Source organism: Stegostoma tigrinum, chromosome 10 (assembly GCF_030684315.1).
Source record: "Stegostoma tigrinum isolate sSteTig4 chromosome 10, sSteTig4.hap1, whole genome shotgun sequence".
Classification (NCBI taxonomy): Eukaryota; Metazoa; Chordata; class Chondrichthyes; order Orectolobiformes; family Stegostomatidae; genus Stegostoma; species Stegostoma tigrinum.
The window spans coordinates 30,019,041-30,043,211 of NC_081363.1; the positions used below are offsets into that span (position 1 = coordinate 30,019,041).

Consider the following 24,171-nt stretch of genomic DNA (forward strand, 5'->3'; position numbering starts at 1 on the left):
CTCCAACCCCACCAAACCCGGCACCTTCCCCTGCAACCGCAGGAAGTGCTACACTTGCCCCCACACCTCCTCCCTCACCCCTATCCCAGGCCCCAGGATGACTTTCCACATTAAGCCGAGGTTCACCTGCACATCTGCCAATGTGGTATACTGCATCCACTGTACCCGGTGTGGCTTCCTCTACATTGGGGGAAACCAAGCGGAGGCTTGGGGACCGATTTGCAGAACACCTCCGCTCGGTTCGCAATAAACAACTGCGCCTCCCAGTTGCAAACCATTTCCACTCCCCCTCCCATTCTTTAGATGGGATGTCCATCATGGGCCTCCTGTAGTGCCACAATGATGCCACCCGAAGGTTGCCGGAACAGCAACTCATATTCTGCTTGGGAACCCTGCAGCCCAATGGTATCAATGTGGACTTCACCAGCTTCAAAATCTCCCCTTCCCCCACTGCATCCCTAAACCAGCCCAGTTCGTCCCCTCCCCCCACCGCACCACACAACCAGCCCAGCTCTTCCCCTCCACCCACTGCATCCCAAAACCAGTCCAACCTGTCTCTGCCTCCCTAACCTGTTCTTCCTCTCACCCATCCCTTCCTCCCACCCCAAGCTGCACCTCCATCTCCTACCTACTAACCTCATCCCACCTCCTTGACCTGTCAGTCTTCCCTGGACTGACCTATCCCCTCCCCACCTATCTTCTTTTCTCTCCATCTTCGGTCCGCCTCCCCCTCTCTCCCTATTTATTCCAGAACCCTCACCCCATCCCCCTCTCTGATGAAGGGTCTAGACCCAAAACGTCAGCTTTTGTGCTCCTGAGATGCTGCTGGGCCTGCTGTGTTCATCCAGCCTCACATTTCGTTATCACACAATAGGTAAAGATTGTTTTTTTAACTATTTTAATTCAAACTGGCCACTTTGGAATGCTGGAAAAATCTAGAAATAAACTGAGCATACATATTAATATTTTTACTGCAATTGATTAAAATCACAAAATATTGAAACAGAGCTTCCTCCCCGCCCGCCCAATTTGTAATATCAGATTTGCCTTTTGGTTGAAATTTCTCCATAGTAACAGAGCTTTAAATTAGTTGATTTCTTTCCCAATTGAGATCAGTTATTGAACATCAGCAAAGCATAGAATTCCTAAATTTCAATCCTGCACAAATATCTCTGGATGCTCAAACACAAGTTTTATTCACATGCCCATCAAGAGATTCGCAAGACCTGATCGCATGTCTAAAGGTGACTTCACTTGTCACCATGTTGCCAGTAAAATCAGGAGAACATACATGGCTATAAATGGTGATTTCCCTGTCGACTGATGATTTCCTGAGTTGTTATTTCACTTGTGAAAATTACATTGATTAGGCTCAATTTTCACTGTGCAGCCAGGTTTTGATGATCACAGGCAAACTAACTGCCCCAATGAGAATGCCTAGAATAATCAATCCCAGAGCCTGGTGAAACAAAGAAGTTAATAAATATAGAAAGAAAATTCAAGAACATGTTTCTACACAGAATATTTATTTCAAAGATTTTAATATTCAGCAGCCTTGAGATTACTAAACTGAACAGGAGTACAAACCAAATGTTGGCATAAAAATGTTATTATATGGATGATGCTGATCCACAAATTTGAATTAGGTTAATTGTTAAATGCACAAAGATGATTTGCTGAAATTGTATGCCTGGGGCTAGGATAGGTGGTGCAATAAGAGCTATGCAGGTTATCAATTGTGTACATACATTTCAAAAGGAAATGAAGTATGACATTCACTGTGCACATCGGTGCTGTGTCACTTTAGGTTTCAGCAACAAAAATGAAGCCCTCTGCTACCAGTTGGAACATTGCTACTTTCCTGTGCTCCATAGGCAAATTGTGATGGCACTATTCAATGTCAGTTCACTCATCAGGCTTGTTCTGTTAAAAAGTACTGGGAATAATGGAAAGGAGAATGAAGCAATAAATCTTTTAAAAAAGGACAGGTGTACTGGAGGTTTCCACATGGCCATGGTAGTTTCAATCTGTTGAGATCCACGTCTGGCACTTAGGAAAATGTGGCAGGCAAAGAGAAAATTGGGATCACGGATTATTCTGACCATATTTACTTACTTAATGTGGAAAAAAAGGAAACAAGTGCCTGTGGCAGGGAGGCCTGTTGTTTAACTGGTTTAATATTTGAAAGCACGATTAAATTAAAGTGATAAATTAGGAACATAGTACACATCTTTACTCCATTCTAAAAATCGGACAAAAACAAATTGTTAAATTCCACTGATACAAACACCACTCCAACTCTGCTAGATTAGTAATGACTGGTAGACTGGAATATTAACACCTTATGATCAAGTAAAGCTAGGATTTTACCAGAAACCACTACACAGTTTTTGATGTAAAAAGTTAGTTACTTAAAAAAACTCACCTTAAGTTTCCTTAAGGATTTTAATGATTCGCTGCTTATTTGCAAGTAAAAGAGTCCAGGGTAGATAAATAGTAAAGCTGCTGAAGTTGTGGAACCTGAGAAACATGGAGAGAATTTTAAACCTTAAAAAATGACACTAATTGTAGTTTGTACATTACAAAATGTAGCATATGTAAAATCCATCATAAAAAGGCAAAATAAGTGAATTAAGTCTGCAATTTTTAAATACAGAATTGCAAAGAACACACTGCAGAGATGACGACCATTAAGCCCAGATGGTTCATGTCTACATTTGTGTTTCACACTAGGTCTTCTCCCTCAGCAATTCACCTAATCCTATCAGCACAACTTTGTTTCCCATTTCCTTTTGTGTTGAACTACTTTCCTCTGGAAGGTCCTAACTGCAAGTCCAAGACGCAAGACCCAAAATGCCCCCAGTATTTTAAAGGAGTAGAAGTGGGGGATTGGGGAGGGGGGTGCTACCAGGAAAAGGAAATGAAGTTTAATTCATTAGGAAAACATGGGATAGACTGGAGTTCACCTTTGTAACAAGAAGCTGAGAGAAGATTCAATGGCACTGTATGAAAATGATGAGCAGTTGATAGGAAGGTCACTTACTGACAAAGCTTGCTTAGGTTGAGTAGGGTGGGGTGCAAGGGCAAGGGGCAAAAGGGAGGAGAAAGCAAGTTCAGATTTTTTCCCCCCTGTATACAAAAAACAAACCTCAAGGCAGCTTTAAAACACGAACCAAATCAATCAATCAATCATTCAGAACTGCAATGTTCAACATCGGAACATAAATAGAAACTGTAGTTTTCACGTAACCAGGAAATTACACTAACTTCTCTGGTCATTAACCAGACACCAAATTGTTCAGCAATTACTTGCAACTGGGGTGAACTGAAAGCATTGGCTTGACTAATGCCTGTCTTAAAAAGATCTTACATATACTACAATGTCCTTGGCATTCATTATTCACACTTGAAAATCACAGGTCCTCCAATAAACCCTATCACATGTTTGCCATGTTACATTTCATACTTGATTTAGGAGGCCACAAATGCAAAAATATGTTTATATTTTATCCAAAATATACTTGCATATAATATTCATAATTTACTTTCAGCTTGATTAAAGACCAAAAATAATAAAACAGTCAACTTACCAACTACACCAAAGATATTCTGAATATTTGGCACATAGATGGCCAATAGCACAATCACTGCGTGAACAACAAGTGTGACAACGATATGGCACAACCATGAGAAGGGGCGGCTTGAAAAAAATAGCAGCATAAAACATTTCCTTGTCTGCAAGGGAAAAAAAGTATCGATGATGAGCTCTTAGAATTTGACTCAAGCCAAGTATTAAATTGGATCATTTAAAGAAGTTGTGCGCTCTTTGGTAGTGCAGCTTAAAAACACCTATATAATGAAACCCACAAAACATTTTAAAATCAAACCCATTTGAAAATAGTCTTTCAATTTGTTAGTATACATTTCCAAGCTCAAGCAGAGCCATAGTTTATAATAAACCTTAAAGTTAATACTGCTACATCTACATTTACTAAAGACGATGTTACATTAAAACTAAACCTCCTGACCCATTATTGATTAGTAATCAGATCGCTATTCTTATTTCCAGTGCCTGTCCTGATCATATTGTAGCCTACACAGGATGATACTTCGGTCATTGTATAATCTAAATTTCTTTCATATTGAAGCAATGATAATCAATACAATCTTTGAATCATTTAGCAGCACAGAAATTGAACATTGCTAAAGATTTTGCTGATGTTTTCAACTTGTATTAATCTGGACATGAATAGGAATACTAACAAAGGGGAGCAACATTTTACATTATCTGAAAAGAGCTTGTTGATTAGTTGGTAACTGGGCTTGGATAGGTGATGTTGCCATGGATAATGCAGCTTGATTACAACTCACATTAAATTTAAACAAAACTTGGTTGTTAAACAAGGTAAATTGACTGATTTGGTCATTCTTTAGGGTAATGCTTTGACCAGAGGGTGACTGCACCTACTTTGTTGAGTTGAAATAGGCACAATGTGTGTACACATTTTTGTCTGAAAGAACAAAGTCCATGTATTAATATGCAGATTCTAGTATAGTGCATTTTGCTATAAGCCACAGCTCATTCTTTAGTTTGGTTTAATTTTTATAACATTCAGGACAACCAAACATTGACCAATTACAGAATCGTATTTAAAAGTTGGATGTTGCTTGGAGTTTTGCAGGTGAACGCTGGTTGGATACACTCAGTACCTTATTTGTTGTGAACGTTCAGAAGGGGATTTGAATACAATCTGCCAGTCCTTGGCACGGAATGGGGATATGACAGATTGACAGATAGATAAAACTTGTTGGCGTATAGCACCATCCACTTAGGGGCAACCACCAAGATAATAAAGTGTGGAGGTGGAGGAACACAGCAGGCCCAGCAGCATCTCAGGAGCACAAAAGCTGACGTTTTGGGCCTCGACCCATCAGAGAGGGGGATGGGGTGAGGGTTCTGGAATAAATAGGGAGAGAGGGGGAGGCTGACTGAAGATGGAGAGAAAAGATGATAGGTGGAGAGGAGAGTATAGGTGGGGAGGTAGGGAGGGGATAGGTCAGTTCAGGGAAGACGGACAGGTCAAGAAGGTGGGATGAGGTTAGTAGGTAGGAAATGGAGGTGCGGCTTGGGGTGGGAGGAAGGGATGGGTGAGAGGAAGAACAGGTTAGGGAGGCAGAGACAGGCTAGGCTGGTTGTGTGGTGCAGTGGGGGGAGGGGATGAACTGGGCTGGTTTTGGGATGTGGTGGCGGAAGGGGAGATTTTGAAGCTGGTGAAGTCCACATTGATACCATTGGGCTGCAGGGTTCCCAAGCAGAATATATGAGTTGCTGTTCCGGCAACCTTCGGGTGGCATCATTGTGGCACTGCAGGGGGCCCATGATGGACATGTCATCTAAAGAATGGGAGGGGGAGTTGAAATGGTTCGCGACCGAGAGGTGCAGTTGTTTATATCCGACCCCACCACCCAAGACATTTTTCAATCCCCACCCTTGTCTGCTTCCCGGAGAGACCACTCTCTCCGCGACTCCCTTGTTCACTCCACACTGCCCTCCAACCCCACCACACCCGGCACCTTCCCCTGCAACTGCAGGAAGTGCTACACTTGCCCCCACACCACCTCTCACCCTTATCCCAGGCCCCAAGATGACTTTCCATATTAAGCAGAGGGTCACCTGTACATCTGTCAATGTGGTATACTGTATCCATTGTGCACGGTGTGGCTTCCTCTACATTGGGGAAACCAAGTGGAGGCTTGGGGACCGCTTTGCAGAACACCTCTCGGTTCGCAACAAAACTGCATCTCCCAATCGCAAACCATTTCAACTCCCCCCTCCCATTCTTTAGATGACATGTCCATCATGGGCCTCCTGCAGTGCCACAAATGATGCCATCCCAGGAACAGCAATTCATATTCCGCTTGGGAACCCTGCAGCCCAATGGTATCAATGTGGACTTCACCAGCTTCAAAATCTCCCCTTCCACCACCACATCCCAAAACCAGCCCAGTTCTTCCCCTCCCCCCACTGCACCACACAACCAGCCCAGCTCTTCCCCTCCTACTGCATCCCAAAACCAGCCCAGCCTGTCTCTGCCTCCCTGACCTGTTCTTCCTCTCACCCATCCCTTCCTCCCACCCCAAGCCACACCTCCATTTCCTACCTACTAAACTCATCCCACCTCCTTGACCTGTCGGTCTTCCCTGGACTGACCTATCCCATCCCCACCTATCTTCTTGTCTCTCCATCTTCGGTCAGCCTCCCCCTCTCTCCCTATTTATTCCAGAACCCTCACCCCATCCACCTCTCTGATGAAGGGTCGAGGCCCGAAACGTCAGCTTTTGTGCTCCTGAGATGCTGCTTGGCCTGCTGCGTTCATCCAGCCTCACACTTTATTATCTTGGATTCTCCAGCATCTGCAGTTCCCATTATCACAGGGGCAACCACCATTTGTGCTGCTGCTGAAAGTAGCAGTCACTTAACCCTCTGAGAAACCCTAACATTCCATGCTAATCACCAGGTAGACTGGGCACTATTCAGGACTGAAGTGGCCACCTTTGGCCATTTGAGGCTTTTTAACAATATACAGGAAAAAGTTCTACCTTTATTTCACAGAATGATTGACGTACTGTAAATTTAACATCAAGTTTGTGAAGTGTAGCAGTGGCTCCCATCCTATTTACAAGGTCACTGATAACACCAAAGTTATAGTAAATGGTATTATATGAATCCAATCAACTTTGCTAATTTTGGTCCACCAACAGGGATTATTTATCAAGTTCAAGCTTTTCAGCTATCACACTGCAAACCACTAAAGATGCGAAATCCTTTTGAAATGTGCTTAAGTGATCCAGCACAGAGATAATTAGCATCCTATCAGATTTTCGTATACAACATGGCAATGTTGAAAGAAACTGAAACGTACGGGTCTGTAAACCTGACCAAGGCAAACATGTGAATAGTCATCCCTAACAGGTTCTACTATAATCAGCAAATACACGGCATTCCTAATTGGTCTAAGTCGTACCCACTGGCTCTGTGGCTTAGCATCTTGGGCAGCCTTGCTGAAAACCAACGGCAAAAACGGGTCATATTTTTGCAAGAGCAATGAGGTGTCATGTGACATAGAAGAAACTACAGTGGTAAGCAGTGTCTATTTAGATTACAATGCCAGTTTAGGATGACATCCTGCCTAGTTGGTTCCTCAAACTGATCCAGAAAACCATCCTATACACACTTCAGGAATTCCTCCTCCATGCTCTACCCATACATAGATTCCACCTCATTGGAACCAATATCCTTCACTATTGCATTAATTGCTTTTTAACCAGTAATGCAGCTTTTGTGTCTATCCTTCTTAAAAACTATTTGCACACCTAATTAATCCACTATATTGTGAATGCTCTGCACATCAAGGCAAGGCCTTAGTCTGGTTAAGACTCTTGATGCTTGTGCACTATGGCCTGCTTGACTCTTGCCCTGGAATAGTCTATATGACACTTATTTCCCTTAAATTTGGTTTTTGCCCTTGTTTCCTTCTTATCTGTCTCGCTGCCATTTTAGTTTAAACCCTCTCCAACCACACTAGAAGGTACTCCAAAAATATCCATTCTTGTCCTGCCTGATAAAATAAATAGTATGAATTGTTATACGATCTTGCCAATCAAACAGGGTGTTTCCTCTTACCCAGTGTCACTTCTGACACTGTTCCCAGACTGCTTCACTGTGGGACACTTCCGGTACTTATCCACAAATTAATCAACTTAATCCTCATTTGTTAGGACCATAGTATCATTGAAATTCAAGTCTACATCCTTGGGCTCATTTAGCATTGCTGGCTCATTAAAAAGTGTACTACTGAAGAAGTCAGACACTACAGAATTATAAAATGGTAATCTAGATTAGTTGTTTGAATCTGAATTGATTGAGCTGATGAACTAATCAATTTGTACAGTTGATTTAAAGACCTCATTCTCAAACAGATACGGCAACCATAGGATCTCCTCATGACCCAGATCTCCATCATTGTTGGGATCCATGAAAAACATCCCCTTGGGTGGGATGACTCCTAGCCTCCCAACCCTTGCATACTTTCCATAAGTAGTTGGCATATTTGCATCCACAGCTGCATTTAAGAATTTGCTCAAATGGGATTCAAACTGCACCTAAATTTAACTTTGTATTGGAACAGTCAAATGAGCTCCCATCCCTTTGAGAGAATTAAAAATCTGCCAGAGGGTTCTTGACTACGGCAAATCTACCTTCACTGGCAACACGGAAGTTGGAATTCTTACAGTTCTGCATGTTATAAGTCCTAATGGCAACCTTGTGAACAGGACGAGTTGCTTGCTCACAGCACAAGCTCAAGTAGGGTGCATCAAAAACATCCCTATAAGAGGATGTCCTTCCTGATCAGATTGCTTCCTCTATATATTGTGCAAACTCATGAATAGGCCTAAATCTGCCATTTTGATCTTCAAAAATGCCCAGCCTACTTCAGATGAACTACAAGAGTAAGGTACCTCAAATATTTGTACAACAGCTAAAGCTAGCTGTTCCACACAGGCTCACATGTCACTTCTGCATAGTAGCATTCACTAACAGGATGCTGCCAAATAAATAACATCCTGTCACACAGATGACTAATGTGGTAGAGACAGTAGGAACTGCAGATGCTGGAGAATCTGAGATAACAAGGTGTAGAGCTAGATGAACATAGCAGGACAAATAGCACCTTCTGAAGAAGGGTCTAGGCCTGAAATGTCAACACTCCTGCTCCTCTGATGCTGCTTGGCCTGCTGTGTTCATCCAGCTCTACACCTTGTTATCCGAGTAATGTGGTATATGCCTTTCAGTGCTGGTATGATGCTAGATGATATCAGGCTGTAAACCCAAAAAAGGATTGGTGGATTTGTTTAATAAAGCCATGCCTCAACTCTGAATAGGCAAGGTACTGACTTTACTCATCTAAAAACACAAGGTTTTTTTCCTGCGATTGGACAGTATTTGTTGAATAATCTAAGAATTAGAATTACTGTGCTAAGAATTACACTGGAGAACTGATTTAAGATTGTTAGTTGGGCATATAGTCCAGACACTCGTGTGCAGCTTTCATTAACAGACAAGGCTGTTCTTTGCAGACAGAAGAACACGTACACGCAGTGCACCTATTTCAAATTAATAACATGGCTGTCAACTATTTTTTGATTCATTCTCCAAGGCAGTTAAAATCTAACCAGTGCATTCTCCATGGTAATGCCTCTAACAGAGTCCACTTGTCAACTAATCCACATTGTAAACACCAAATTGTTGTATTTGTATGTGAAGACAGTGCATGTCTTGACTATAAGATGACAAGCTTCAATGACACCTCTACTTTTAAAAAAACAAATATTAAACCAATAAGTTGTCTTATTTTGAAAGATACATTTGCAGTATTAGTTATGCATTAGATGTTTTTCTCAAGAGGGAGGCTCACCATTCCAAAAAAACTTTGTCAGGAGCTCCCACCGACATTTTGAAATGCAAATAAGATACAAATCCTATTGTTTTCCCCTCTTTTCTTGAAGTTACATTTTCATAAGTATAAATGTGCACGTTATGGGGCCTCTTCGCTCTAGTGGACTGACACTGAAACTGTTCAAGTACACTTGGCAGGCTTTCCTCTGTAATAAGCAATATCATAAATAGATGATCTGCTCATCTGTAATATCCAAGTTGACAAAATGTCAAATCTCTCCTACCATAGCACAAAAACACGAGCACTTCCAGGGACAACAAAAACCTAAATACCATCAGCTCAAATTTTTTGTTTTAATGATTTGATCTGCACAATCCACGAGTCTTAGATAGTGGTGCACCAAAATGAAGTAAAAGACAAAAGAATAAGACTATGACTGATAATGGATACTGTTGTAAGTCAGGGACCAGTTCTCAACTTGTCGTCTACTAATAATAAGCAATTGGATAAAGCTGAGGTGCAAGGGTACCCCATTAATGCCATGCTTATAGGATAAAAGATTGTGACAAAGCTAATAGCAAAGACTATGCAAGTGATGAATACTTTAGGTTTAGTGTCAAGTTTGATAGATTGGATGGTCTTGAGCCTTACTTAAATGAAAGCAAGTATAAACAAAAAACTAAAAAAAAAAATTGTCAAAACTCACTGAGAAGTGGATTAGAGGCACCATCAGAAGCACAGAGAAGAGTATGCATATTCTAACGGACATGATGATGGTGTCCCGTGGCAGAAACTGGCTATAACTGTGCAGCAACTGAGAGTTCACATTGGCTGAAAGAAAGAAAATTGAAGAAAATCTTAGCCTTTTGGGAGCACTACAGAAACAGCTTTCAAAATATTCTAGTTAATACTCCACACAAACCATAAAATGTCAGGTAGCCAAACAAGGCAGAAAGCACGTAGATCGAAAAACTGAGAGTCATTCCAATGTTAACTGCTTTTTGCATCCTGCCTTTTGAAGGCCTGGTCAAAAGAAATCCAAATTTGTTAGTGTTACATGTGTTTGGCTGAAAGATACACAAAATGCTCACTTTTGTCCAAAACAAGGATCACAGAGCTCTCAATTAAAAAAAAGTGTTAAATTTGAATAGGAGCTAAAATACCTAAATAAAAATTACACTTTGTAAACATTCATGCTAATTAATGACAGGCATTTGTGAATGAAAATGATTCCTAGTAATCCAGCTTTAAGTACTTCTGGGCCAGTCTGCATGTTTTACCTTCCCATCAGCACATAACATTTCACAAACTGACTAGCAAGCATGAGTAAATCATCCAATTGCTCTGTTTTCCTTTAATTAAAAAAAGGAAAAGGATGTGTGAAATCACAGGTTTAGAAAGAGCAGGATTTGAGGCTCAGCATAACAAAGTTAAATGATGGACACAGACCAATTTGATACTAATTTCAACAAAAGGCCAAAACTATCAGCTGCTTCCAGTGATTAAAAAGTGGTCAACTGGATATTTAAGAGACATCCTGCACATAACCTAGCAGGCACTCTGCTCAACATACCTTTCAAGTTCACTATATATTGGCAACACAGAAGTGTGGCAAAGAAATGAAAATGCCATTGTTGGAATTGCATATGCAGTCTACAGGATGAAGAAAAATTGCAGTGTTAAAACATAGCTTCGATAAAATTGGACTTTATATGCATGACAATTTTTAAGAAGTGATCAAAATTGTCGTTAATAGTATTGTCAAGTGGTATGTCTAGCAATAATTTGCTCACTGACAGCTTTTGGATTTTGCCAAGGCTTTTGAGCTGCCAACCTCAAAACTTAACTCAAACAAAGGACAAGGCATTGAATTCCAGGGGTAGTGCACAAATGACTACCTTTGACATCAAGGCAATATCTAACAGAGTATGGCATCAGGGAGCCCTCATGTAGGCCTTATGGTAATTTCAATCAATATTATCTGTGATGATGCATGGAATGCTGACTGCAGTTTTGTTATTCAGAATAACAATGTTTCAACAGGGGCCTGCAGTGCAAGTCACCAATCATTTCAAAGTCTATTTTAGACACAGCATTCTGTAGTCATTTTAATTTGACATGATTACCAGTGCTTCTTCAACAGGCACATTCATTCACAGCAAATTGCTTTTTGCCTTTTAGTTCAGATTTTAAAATCACTTGCACCTATTAAAAATTTACATATGGAACCCAATTTTAACTTGTGTATCTCAAGTGACTTAAGCTAGAATTGCATTTAAACTTAAATATCCAATAATATCAAGCTGCCAGATAATTACTATTGCAACCTTTCTTGGAAGACTAATTTGTTAAACAATTTATAAGCAGAGTATGAACAGCTCTTGCAGGCCAAGCAACTTGAGTACAAACCTTGGTTGAAATTTGTAGAAGCCTTGGTTTACATTCATTGGAACTAAAGTTCTAAACAAGAAGAAAAATGAAAAACAAAAAAACACTTTATATTTTATCAGAATCCCTAAAATAATTTGCCTAACTTTTCATTTTGGTATGCTTTCAGTCATCACCTTGCACACTTCTGTTAATGAGAACTTCTCTTCTCCAGCTGAAATCCTAAATAAATTCTCTTTTCCACCACCCACCACCACACCCCACCGAAGAATTACCTGGCCAGCCATGTCAATGTGCAAGAATGGGATACAATCAAAAAAAGTTGGATATCCATACTTCCCCCACCAAAAGTCATGAGAAAGTAGATTAGGAATAACCAATTTTTGCTCTTCAGTAGCCTAAGGACAATGTAGCAGCTGTCATAGGGAGTGGAGAAATTTTACTGCCTTGGACATTCAAGAAAGCATTAAAAAGTTTAAAAATATTGCAATACAACAATTCTATCCAACTGAATTGGAAACACACACAGATGAAGTAGGTACTGCTCGTGGCATTAACATATTCCATTTGAAGCTTTCATACACTCTGAAGTTGCTTCATGGTGAAAAGAAGCCAAACCGTTAGGTTCTAAAAAAAGGAGAGAGTCATATCGGACTCCAAACACTCACTAACTCAGTTTTTCTCTCCACGGATGCTGCCAAACTTGTTGAGTTTCTCCAGGAGTAACCTGGGTCTCGAACTTGCCATATTTGGGACCTTACAAAAGATGACTTTAGTAACTGATTTTCTGCTCTCTAAAGACACAGAGTTCAATACTATATTACACTCAACCTGCAATTTTTCAGAGGCAAATGGATAACCCCTAGTGATAGAAATTTAAACAAGTACCACACCGAGGCAACACAGTTTAAGGATACAGATTAGAAGGAAGTTAACTAAAAACAAATACACTGGCTGATTAAGTCATACTAAGGATAGGTGAAGTCTGAAAGGAAAAGCATTTATTCCTCATATTTACATGAAATTAGAACTGCAAAAAAAATTGATTTTCAAGTTCTTTACAAATGGGACTCGAACATTTTGCTTTGGAAACTTATACCCCATACAAGGGAGAAAAAAAAATCTAGAGCCACTCCAGAAAATATTAAACAACCAGAGAATTATTGTGCCATAGTATCCAAAGAGAGACTATTCATGACAACCACCCCTCTCCCCATTCATTCTTATAAAACATTGTGCTCTTATACGTACAGGCTGGCCCCAAAACAAAAGTGATTTTGTTTTATTCCTTACCTATCTACAAATAAACACAAGCCAGTCAAACAGTTTGGTGAATTGCTGCAACTGAGTCAGAACACGTTTTCCACTCATAGTATTGAAGGATTCATTAAACACGAAGGCCATGCAAGATAGTTGCATATCAATAGTGATTCTGCACCCAGGCACTCATTGAACATTGCTGGTCTGTTCAATATACCACTGGAAACCATAGGCATCTACTCTGCTGCACTATCATGGCAATATAGACTTTCCAACATTTCAGCGAGTGAGGATTCATACACTTATGGACTCAACAAACTGCAGTCATGCTCAGTTTTAACACCACGTATGCCCAAATAGATGAGGTCACCCATGGGATCTGACCAAACCCAGAAGTTGAAAAATATTTTCACTGTATTCCATGAGACATGCCTCCAATCAGAATCCACCCAATGAATGCTCTTCTCTCATCTAGTCTAAAGTGCTGTTTTCTTCCCCTCGAAAAAAAAATTCTGGTAAGTGCAAGACAAAAAGCTTGGAAAAAGGGAAAAAAAGAATTCAAACATTGCTGAAAATGCTGAGTTATCAAGGACAAATGTAAGCCTTGAACTTCTGCACTCTTATTAAAAGCCTCCTTTATGTAATGCACTTTGATACTTTAACCTCAAACAAAACAAATGTGACACAGTTACAACGGCCAGGAATCAGTGATAATTACTACAATTGCAAAACTGAAAGAAGCCGTTTGATTGTGCTCATACCCAGGAAAATAAAGATGTCCAATTAATGTTATTCTTGCTCAGTCTATCCATTATCTTGCAAATTCTTTTCATTAGAGTTGAATTTTCAATTGAATTTACTTCCACAACATTTAACGCAACTCTTGCCCAATCAAATTAATTTAGCTTAGTTAAGAGCAACTAGTCATTTCATCACCACAACATCCTTAAGTAGGGTCTCATATTAGACAAACAGCAAGGCATCATTCTAATCTCTTTACCCATCACAGCAGTATCAAAAAAGGTATCTTACCTGAAGATAATTTATAGTGCCATTAAACAGTGGACAAGGAATGAACCATTTTTTAAACACAACCTGCAGAAAATAAATCATGCTAATTTAAACACCCAAATGAAAACAGGATGGAATTGCCAACAAGATAGATGTTGGAGTTTAAGAGGTTTCTATAGGAGTAGTTTTTGTAGTAGCCTATTTACATGTTGCAAGTAAATTAGGTCACAGAAGTCTGAACTGCATAAGTTTTTCTACTTGACAGCAATATGATTGAGAAAGCCTTATATAAGACGAGAGAAGCGTACATGAAGCAAGAAGGAAAAGACGGGGTATTGTAGGCAGTGAACATTGTAGAAGCTGTTTAATTATTGCTCCAACAATATAGCACAGACCTGCATATTACTACATTAAAAAGTGCAGGAGAAAACTGGACTTTCAAACTTGTACTATAAATTCGAGTGTTCCATAACTTTTGTCATAGTTGCCCATTTTAAAAGCTCACCCACTTCTTTTTTCCCCCAAACTAGTAAAAATCATGCAAGATGAGAAGCTAGATATCTAGTGCTTCCAAATTTAAGGTGAATGCTTCACTCATTTAGTGCGAATTGCATACAAGTAGCAAGCAAGAACAAGTATTGTCAGAAAATTGTCTTACTAAACAAAAACAAAACAATAACAAATTTCAACTTGTACCAAGATAAAATTGTAAAGAGAGTTTGTGGTAAGAGTCTCAAATATGTTCAAATTTCTGGTTTAATATTCATGTCAGTTGGAATTGCATATAGAAAAAAAAACATGAATTCAAGTTAAATATTTCTTTCCCTCCAAACTGTTTGTCATATTTCTGAGGGCTAATAAAAAAGGTGTGTAAAACAGCCCCGGAGATTATTAATAAAGTTCTTAGCTATTACTTGGTATTTTTGTCAGAAATCTGACTCAAATTGCTCATACTTAAACTATATTTGACTGTAAGATGCTATTTTAAGAGTTCGAGCTTTTTTGTTCAACTTTTGCGAAATGCAACTGACCTGCACTTAAGACAACAGATGCCAGAGGAAATAGTACAGACAAGTACTATTACAACATTTAAAAGATGTTTAAACAGGTGCATGGATAGGAAGGTTTTAGAGGATACGAGCCAAACACAAGCAAGTGGGGGCAGTTGAGTTTAGGAAACCTGATTCAACGTGGATGAATTAAGCCAAAGGGACTGGTTCTGCACTATATGGCTATGACTCTATGATAGTGATCTCACTGAAATATTAATGAAAGGGCTCAAGCATATTTTGAGGGTGGCTTAAAAGAAGCAGGACCCAAAACCATAAATTTCTACCAAAACCAACTACCAAATATTATGTGGCAGATGTTTTTGTAGTGAACTGGTACATGGAAGTACAGACAGATTTCTACAGAAGAATGCAAGAATTTAAAAGCCTGCTAAAAGATGATTAATGGATTATGAAATATTCTACTAGTTACTGATGTAGAGAAAGCATCATATAAGAATAGTATTTAAAATAGGAAAAACAAAATGATTAGTACCAGGGAAGAAAATAAGACTAGAATTAGTTGAACTATGACCAGCACAGGCAGAAATGCATGGCTGATCTGCCTTTTTATTGTAATTTCTACTGTTATGAAATAAAGTAGGGAGACGATCAGCTATTTGTAGGTGTGGTTCTAAAACTGAGAATTTCTTTCCTAGTGAATCAATAAGTGAACAAGCTTTCAAAAAACTGCTCTATTGTGGTGCTGCATCTTTCATAATTATGCTGTACTATGATAGTAAGTAATAGTCTGTGCATCTGAACAGTGGATCTGTTTCAGGTTAAGTAAAATCATGGTATGTATTTTACAGTAATGTTTCATTATCATTAATTCTGGTAAAATATGACACTTGACAAATAAAGAACAGCTGTACCAGGCAATTAAATGAAAACATCCAATAAAAAATGACAGTTATGCCATTTTTTCCATATTTTTGTGCATTACATGGTTAGAGAGTGATTTTTTTCTGGTTAAAATTTCCCAGCTATTGATAGTGGCAGGTCAGTAGGCCGCAATATCCCAAGCCAGACCACTGGCAGTAGATGGCTGCTGTGATGCAGTATCCTTCCATAGCACATTATACAGGTTCAGGGTCAAATTTTCTCACCATTTCCCTTCACCCATTCCATACATCAGCTTCTCAGCTAGCCTGGGCTGAGGTTATTCACAAGCTAGCTTGTTCTACAACTGCTATTAATTATGTAACTTCAAAAAAGGAAAAGCAAAAGTTCAGTACAGATTAATTATCTTTGGCATATTATTGTCGTTCTTCCTGTCAACTCCAACTGCAGTATGATAAGGAAAACCTGCTCCCGAAGATCTATCAATGCTGAAAATTGCTTGAAAACATCTAAGCTCTTTTGAGTCACACAAGTGCCCGATTTTTCCTTGTCTGAAAGGAAGTGTACAACGGAGAACAGGAAATTAACTTGTCAGGAATTAAGGGAAAGCCTGAATCATATCAGTCTATATAATAGCATACAACAGAGTGCTAGAAACAAAACAAAAAAAATGTCATCCAAGTCTCATTTTAGTATTACCAAATAAAAAAGACAACACTGGTGGTCATGTAGGCACTGAATCTGCAAACTTAAATGACAAGATATACTTTGGTATATATTAGTCTTCTGTTGACAATCCACCCTAAAACCAATGACTAGCTTAACTGATTTAGAAGGCACTAAATAAGAAAACTTCACTCACCACAATGGCAAAGTAGAACATGAACAAGATGGACAAACCACTTGTGTAACCGAGAAACTCTGAAAACAAAGAGTGACATCAAGTATTAGGAAATCCCAAATACAAGCTGTGCCGTAAGGAGAAAAACATTCTATGATAATTTACAAGAAGGGAATGATGGTCTACACTGAGTCATGGTCAACTTCGAGAATGAGCAGCGTTTACATATATTCCAACTCCTACAAAAAAAGGACATTAAACAGAATGCAAAAACATAGGTAGAAAACATCAACTGGTGTTGTCAAATTTTCAGCGCTCCACCAGTAGAAAACATGGTTTTGAGAAGATGGTAGAAAAATTAAAAAAAAAAACACTTTACACGTTTTATGAACTTTGCTTAATCTAAGAGGTGAGCCGAAAACCTGCACTCAATTGTGGCATCCTTTCAGCTGAGGATTTGTTAGCCAGCCATATTCACTAGTGAAACTGGAATGATTTGCTCTTAAGCACGGTGGATTTACTAGGGGTACCTGAAATTGGGAAGAGGTTTTCCTAAACAAAAAAGGAAGAGAAACCTAAAATAGATTTAGAGGTAATTGATGAAACAGTTGGGGAAGATGCCAAGATTAGTTTCAAATACAGGGAGTTGGGATGATTTGGAAAGTTCTAGTTTGCTGTGTAGTGGAAAGTTTCTGAACAAAGTTGGATATGTACCTGAAATTTGAAGAGGTGGCCAAACATCAGAATTTGTTAACATAACTATCACCGGGCAATGCAACTGCAGGAGGGAGATGGCTTCAAAGTTTGCAACCCTGATTCTTCATGATACAGAGAATTATTGCAAAGGAAAAATGAAGTGCAAGAAAGACAACATGACAATTTCTGATTTGGTTCAGCCTCTTTCACTAGTCACTAACAAAAAGTGTTATACAACTAAGACAAGAATTTTACAAGACAGAGGCATGCTCAAATATTTCTAACAGGATTCAGTTGAAATTCTGTTTGTTGTTTAAAAGGAAGTTTTAAAAAGTCATTAACTGATACTTAGTTGAATTCTGAATGCACCAAGCTAAGAAGAGCAAATGTTGATCATTACATATGTTAATAACATTAAAACCATATTGATAGCTATGGTTCAAATGCCAGAAGTGCACGTGTCAGACATGGATTCTGCAACAGGATAGGTGGAAGAGATTTAAAGAATAAACACCTTGCCAAATGCAGTTGGGAGGCCCAGGAAATCCCAATCTGTACACAAGGTTTTTGATGCAGTGCTCAAGCAGAGGAATTAGGAGATGAAAGTCATAAGACCATACGACACAGGAGGAGAAATTAGGCCATTTGACCCATCAAGTCTGCTCCACCATTCAAACATGGCATTAATTTCTCCACCCTATTCTTCTGCCTTTTCCATGTGGCCTTTGTTCTCTTTAATCAAGGGCCTCTGTCTTAAATATACAGAATGACCTGACCTCCACAGTCTTCTGTGGCAATGAATTCCAAAGATTTACCACTCTCTAGCTGAAGAAGTTTCTCCTCAAGTGTTCTAGAGGGTCTTTCCTTTACTGTAAGTCTGTGCCTTGGGGCACAGTCCTCTCCTGCTAATGGAAACATCTTCCCAATATCCACTCTAATCAGGCCTTTCAGTATTCTGAAAATTTCAATTAGATACCCTCCGCTCCCCACCACCACGCCCCCATCCTTGTAAACTTAAAAAAAAATAGACCCAGAGTCCTTTAATGTTCCTCATACATTAGGCCTTTCATTCCTGTGATCATTCTCATGAATGCGCTCTCGATCCACTCCAGGGCCAGTACTGGAGATATTGGGCACAAAATTGCTCACAAATTAGTCAAGTAGATATAGAAAGAAATTTGAATCAAGTCATTCACCACAACCTGTTCATTTTACTCACTGTATTCTTAATTACCTATTTAAGACTGCTTGCTTTAACTTATTTTCTTTGAATTTGGTGAAGAAACATTCTTTTGCTTTAAACCGACTACTCACGTCCTTATTCTTGCATAAAAGACAAGAATTTTACAAGAGGGGCGTGGGGAAAGTTTCAAGTTCCAAAAAGGAAAAGAAATTCTATTTTAAGATCATCACACTTCAAAAGAACAAAAACCTAATGTTTAGCATAAGTCCAGTTTTAATATTACTGAAGGGGGCGGAGAATTCAAGTGCCTAACATGCGTAGAATAACACTGCATAAGATCACCTGCATTTGGAAAGGACAAAAATTTTGTTGTTGGCTAGGTGTAATCACAAACAACTGATAGAAAATAATGTTAGGACCCTGGAAGATACAAATAGTGGGCTCGAGTTGTATCTTAGAATTATTTTCATCGACTTTCATTTCCTTGCCAAATCCTACGTACAGGAATGTTTCCTAGGAATTCCAATTTCACGAAAGGGATCAAACACACTAGTTAAGCAAAAAGTATTTTCAATAATTTGTGGTTACAATGAGTATTTCTTTAAATAAATACACAGCACATCTCAAAGCACGTTGGCATCTTGCAATAAAGTGTAATTTGAATTAAGATTTGACCAAAACAGTACATAAATTTTACAAACACTTCAAAACCAGCAGTAACCACAGATCAATTAAGTGTTATGCTATTGATGACATACTGTATTAGGGACTGGAAAGAAAGTAATGTAAAACAATCACCTATTTTCGGAAGAAGAGCAAGAGGTAGAACAACGAAGATAACCGTAACAAGAAGGAGAATCCGTCCATTAAGATACCATGGAGTCCTAAAGTGTGAAAATAAAGATAAGGTTAAAGTTATGTAGTACCAGTAAGTGAATATAAAATCAAAGAACTTGCAAGGTTATGGCCAACATTTGTTGAGAGCATGGGTCTAACATAGGACAATTCTGTCATCAAAGGAACCAATCTTCTGGGTCTGACTGTGTTGCTTCCAATGTAACACGCATAACTACCATCTAGAGCGATAACAGCAGTAGGTGCACAGAGATGCCACCAACAGCAACTTCTCCTCTCAGCCACTCACTATTCTGACTTGGAAATACACTGCCAGACCTTCAGTTTAAGAGTTCCAGGATGGTGACCCAAACATTGTAAGTCTGTCTGTACCAAACGCATTGTAACAGTTCAGGCAGCTGCTTATCACTTCAACGTAAACTAGCAATAAGTAATACATGTTAAGTCAACTAGCAATACATACATCCCATGAATTAAAGGGAATTTTTTTTTTTTTAAATTCACATCTCTTAGCAGCCTCTATGCCCTCAATTTAGAGTATTCAGCTTTGTATTGCTGGCAAACTTGGATTAATAACAGGACAGAAGGTAATATGTTTTGTTTTAAGTCATTAATAGTAATAGGCAAAATAGCGGAGGCTTCAAGACAGATACTTACTGCAATCTACTAGTCAATTTACCAAATTGATGATAAAATCTATTTTCCCCCCATTTTCATATTTGCTGGTATACTGAAGTTTGTAAATTGAGTATCATGCATAGTCATCCTGCACTATTGCCTTGTCCATTCTATGTTTCCAACTCTACCCTCTTACTTGCAGGCCACACTATTAAATCCTTCTTTACAGGCCATTAAAAGGCTCAGGAGGACAGTAATCCCAATACCCATTTTCTGAAGGAGGGTCTAGGCCTGAAACGTCAACCTTCCTGCTCAGCCTGCTGTGTTCGTCCAGCTCTACACCTTGTTATCATTCATTAATTGAAACCCAGCTACCAGCTACCCACAAATCTCATCTAACATTCAAATTGACACATGATAATCAGATAGTAATCCAGACAATAAATCTGTGGGATAACAAGGTATAGAGCTGAATGAGCACAGCAGGCCAAGCAGCAGAGGAGCAGGAAAGCTGATGTTTCAGGTATAGAACCTTCTTCAGAAATGGAAGAGGGGAAGGGGATGCTGAAACAAAGAGAGAGGGGGACAGACGAGGGGCAAAAGGAGAAGAGACAGGCAGGGTGACCAAGAAAGGCAATGTGGCTGGAGTACCTAGTTTGCTTCAGTACAAGGTCGAGCAGTTTCAGGGCCAAAGAGATTACAAGAGAGTTGCAGTGAGAGAGAGATCCACTGAGGTGTTTCTAGAGAGAGGAGGGTAACTTCAAGGTAGACATCCTTAGAAGAGGCTTCACAGCGAGGTTAAAATTTTTCAGAGATAGTAGATACTGCAGAATCTGAGACAAGGTGTAGAGCTGGATGAACACTGCAGGCTGAGCAGGAGAGTTGAGGAAATCCTCCTTCTCCAGAAACACCTCAGTGGATCTCACTCCCCCATGGCAATTCTATTGTAATATCTTCAGCCCTGAAACTGTTCGACCACATCCTGAAACAAACCAGATACTACAGCCACATTACTTTTCTTAATCACCTTTACTGGCTCCATCCCTCCCTCTTCGACCTGTCTATCCACTCTCCACCTATCTTCTCCTTTATCCATCTTCTGCCTCCGCCCCTCCCTATTTATTTCAGAATCCCCTTCCCCTCACCTATTTCTGAAGGAGGGTCATGCCCCGAAACGTCAGCGTTCCTGTTCCTCTGATGCTGCCTGGCCCTCTGTGTTCATCCAGCTCTACAACTGTTAGCTAAATTTGTGGCTTGATTTTAAAAAATTTAGTCCCCTGTTCCTCATTCTCTCCCCCCACAAACAGAACTTCCTTCATGGCTTATTATATTGTTGATGCTAACATGCTCCGTAATAATGCCTTCTTTCCTTTCCCACCCCAGGCTCTGGTCCACGTTGGTCCATGTTTAGGTTTAGCATCAGGCAATATAGTCTTTAGAGGTCAGGTGATCAGCTGTAGAAAACCATATCCTATCCTTCAAAGTATTCAACTACATAGCATTTTTACTCTAGTCCTAGCTGAAATGAGCAAAATGAATGCAAGGAGCCCCTTCCCTCACTCCCTGGTCACATTCACACAAGCAGGAAGAACCCAGAATCTGCTAGACAATTAAAGAGAGGTTTCTCTATTTGTAACTTTTGGATCCTCGCTTTCTTCACTCAAACACACTCGACTGCCCCTGACTACTAAGTGACAAGTGCCTAAACCAATGGGGATGATCCAAGGCTAGCACTGCTACCTCACAGTACTTGGGTTCAATTCTAGCCTGGAATTTGAAGGTTCTCTCCATGTCTGTGTGGATTTCCTCTGGGTGCTCCAGTTTCCTTTCATAGACCAAAGATGTACAGGTTAGGTGGACTGGCAGGGTTACAGAGTTAGGGTGGTGGGATTGGTATGGACCCAATAGCCTGCTTTCACACTGTAGGGATTCTGATTCTATGACTGCCACATAGAAGAAAGCATGGAGATTCTGGTTTAACTAGAAATGAAATAGTTTACCTAAATAAGCAATAGATTTATTGCAATCCTTCCATCTCCCTAGAACCAAATTCAAACCACTGACCCCATTTAGTGGGATAAAATTATTGTTTCATGAAACAAATGTAATGAGTCTGAAAGAACTGTAATTGAACAGCTGCAGGAGAGGAGAGATTAGGAAGGGCCAAACTATAAATATTTGAAACCAAGAATGATATTTTCCAAGTCAAGGCATTGTTAACATTCAACTAGGTACAAGTCAGCAAACAGATGAACAAACAGGATTTGGTGCAAATTAAGTCATAGTCACTCAGCCTTCTGCCCTCAACTTTACAAAGGATACAAAGACATAGATGAGGGTTTCAGCAGGAGACAAGCCTGGGCAGCTATGCTTAACGCCTAGTGGAATGGAGTGGTGAACTTGGCATTGAAGAAGAATGATTTCAGCCCAGGGAAGTGTTTGCAATTGTCTCAGCCCAGGAATATGATTGTGGAATTGCTCGGAGCCATGTCTTGGGCTCAACATCTCTATCCTAGATGTCATCATTGACTGGAAACCTAACTCAACCACAAGAGCATTCAGAAACTGATATTCTGCAGCAAGGGACTCAACTCCCAATTCCTGTGTCTCCAACATCACGGAGGCAAAAAAAAAGGAGTGCAATGAAACATTCTCCACTTGCCTAGCTAAATGCTGTTCCAAAATCTTGAGTTTCAACACCATTCAGAACAAAGCAGCCTGCTTGTTGGCATACCTTACAAATTCACTAACACTGCAGCTTGCAGCCAATGTGTACCAAATACATAATGCACAAGAGGTTTTCAACAATGCAGACACATGGGAATGCTTCCACTTTTCAGCCTCCCCTCCAAGTCCATCTCAACTTGGAAATGTATCACTGTTCCTTCATCATTGCTGGTTTGAAATCCTTCTAATTGTATTCCTACAATGCTTTCATAAACAGCAGCAGCTAATCTTGACAGTAATTACAAACGGTAAACAAATGCAAGTTCTTGAAGTGATGTTATTCATGAATGAATTAAAATTACCCTTTTGGAGTAGCTAAAATTGTCTACAGGATAAAAAAAAATAAGCACTGCAACTATCAGAATTCAACACTTGATATTTAGTACTAGAAACCGAGTAGCCATTTCTCTAGAATTGGTTAAAGAGCATTATATAACCCAAAAGTACTCAGACCATTAAAGTTACATTTCAACAATTAAACTTTGAATTTTTAATATAATTACTGAATCATTAGCTCCCTAGTGGATAAGATGTGTATAATAAAATGTGGCACAACTTTTTTTCTTATGTTGGTCAAGATATTGGTAAATTATTTAATCTAACTAGATATTTAATCCAGTTCCACTGAATAATTTATATATTATGATCAGTGCTGCCGATACTTACCCATCATAGCTGTTGTGTAGGAAACCAGCAATTGCAGCAGGCAGTTCAGACTTTATTATGAGCAGATAAGATGACATAGCTGGTGACAGAAAAGCAACATTTTGGAATATATTTTTTTCAAATTGCTAAGAGCCATATTAAAGTTAGACTGTTGAATCAATGAGCAGGCAGGCTGTCTAAAAATGATGCTGAACAATTAAGTTTCAAAATTATAACTGCTCAGTCTTTTTAGTTCACACCGAATTGTAAAATACAACTATAATAATTCTACCGTTTTCTTTACTGCAGTCGCAACAGTAAAGCAAGTTAAAAGTGGTCAAATTCAAGAATTATAAAATAACCCAGCTATAAGTGTTCTGAAGTAATCTCAAAGCTATTACACCGATTAAATTGCTTACTTTCTCGGAGGAACTTTTGTTTCCTGCCCCACACCCCCTCCAAACAACACTGACTGACAATCCATTTCAGGTCAACATTTCAATCCCAGGACAAGAATTGAGGCTATTAATGGCACGCTAGTTAGGTAATTTCTGTTTAAAAAGTGATTAACCTTTGCTCCCACATTTCATATTTTAC

General features: G+C 39.4%; 1 protein-coding gene across 2 annotated transcripts in view; it reads right to left on the reverse strand.

The window, feature by feature from the left end:
• Positions 1 to 847: 847 nt before the first annotated feature.
• slc38a6 (solute carrier family 38 member 6) overlaps positions 848 to 24,171 on the reverse strand; it is a 48,830-nt gene continuing 25,506 nt past the window's right edge. For both annotated transcript variants that reach the window (XM_048536991.2, XM_048536989.2), the window contains 11 exons: positions 23,596 to 23,674; positions 19,528 to 19,613; positions 16,872 to 16,930; positions 14,139 to 14,201; positions 11,868 to 11,918; positions 11,032 to 11,111; positions 10,381 to 10,481; positions 10,165 to 10,289; positions 3,591 to 3,735; positions 2,426 to 2,520; positions 848 to 1,459 (listed from right to left, as the gene is read on the reverse strand). In XM_048536991.2, coding sequence (XP_048392948.1) covers positions 1,373 to 1,459; positions 2,426 to 2,520; positions 3,591 to 3,735; positions 10,165 to 10,289; positions 10,381 to 10,481; positions 11,032 to 11,111; positions 11,868 to 11,918; positions 14,139 to 14,201; positions 16,872 to 16,930; positions 19,528 to 19,613; positions 23,596 to 23,674 — 971 coding nt within the window. In that variant the 3' untranslated portion in view covers positions 848 to 1,372. The remainder of the gene's footprint in view (positions 1,460 to 2,425; positions 2,521 to 3,590; positions 3,736 to 10,164; positions 10,290 to 10,380; positions 10,482 to 11,031; positions 11,112 to 11,867; positions 11,919 to 14,138; positions 14,202 to 16,871; positions 16,931 to 19,527; positions 19,614 to 23,595; positions 23,675 to 24,171) is intronic.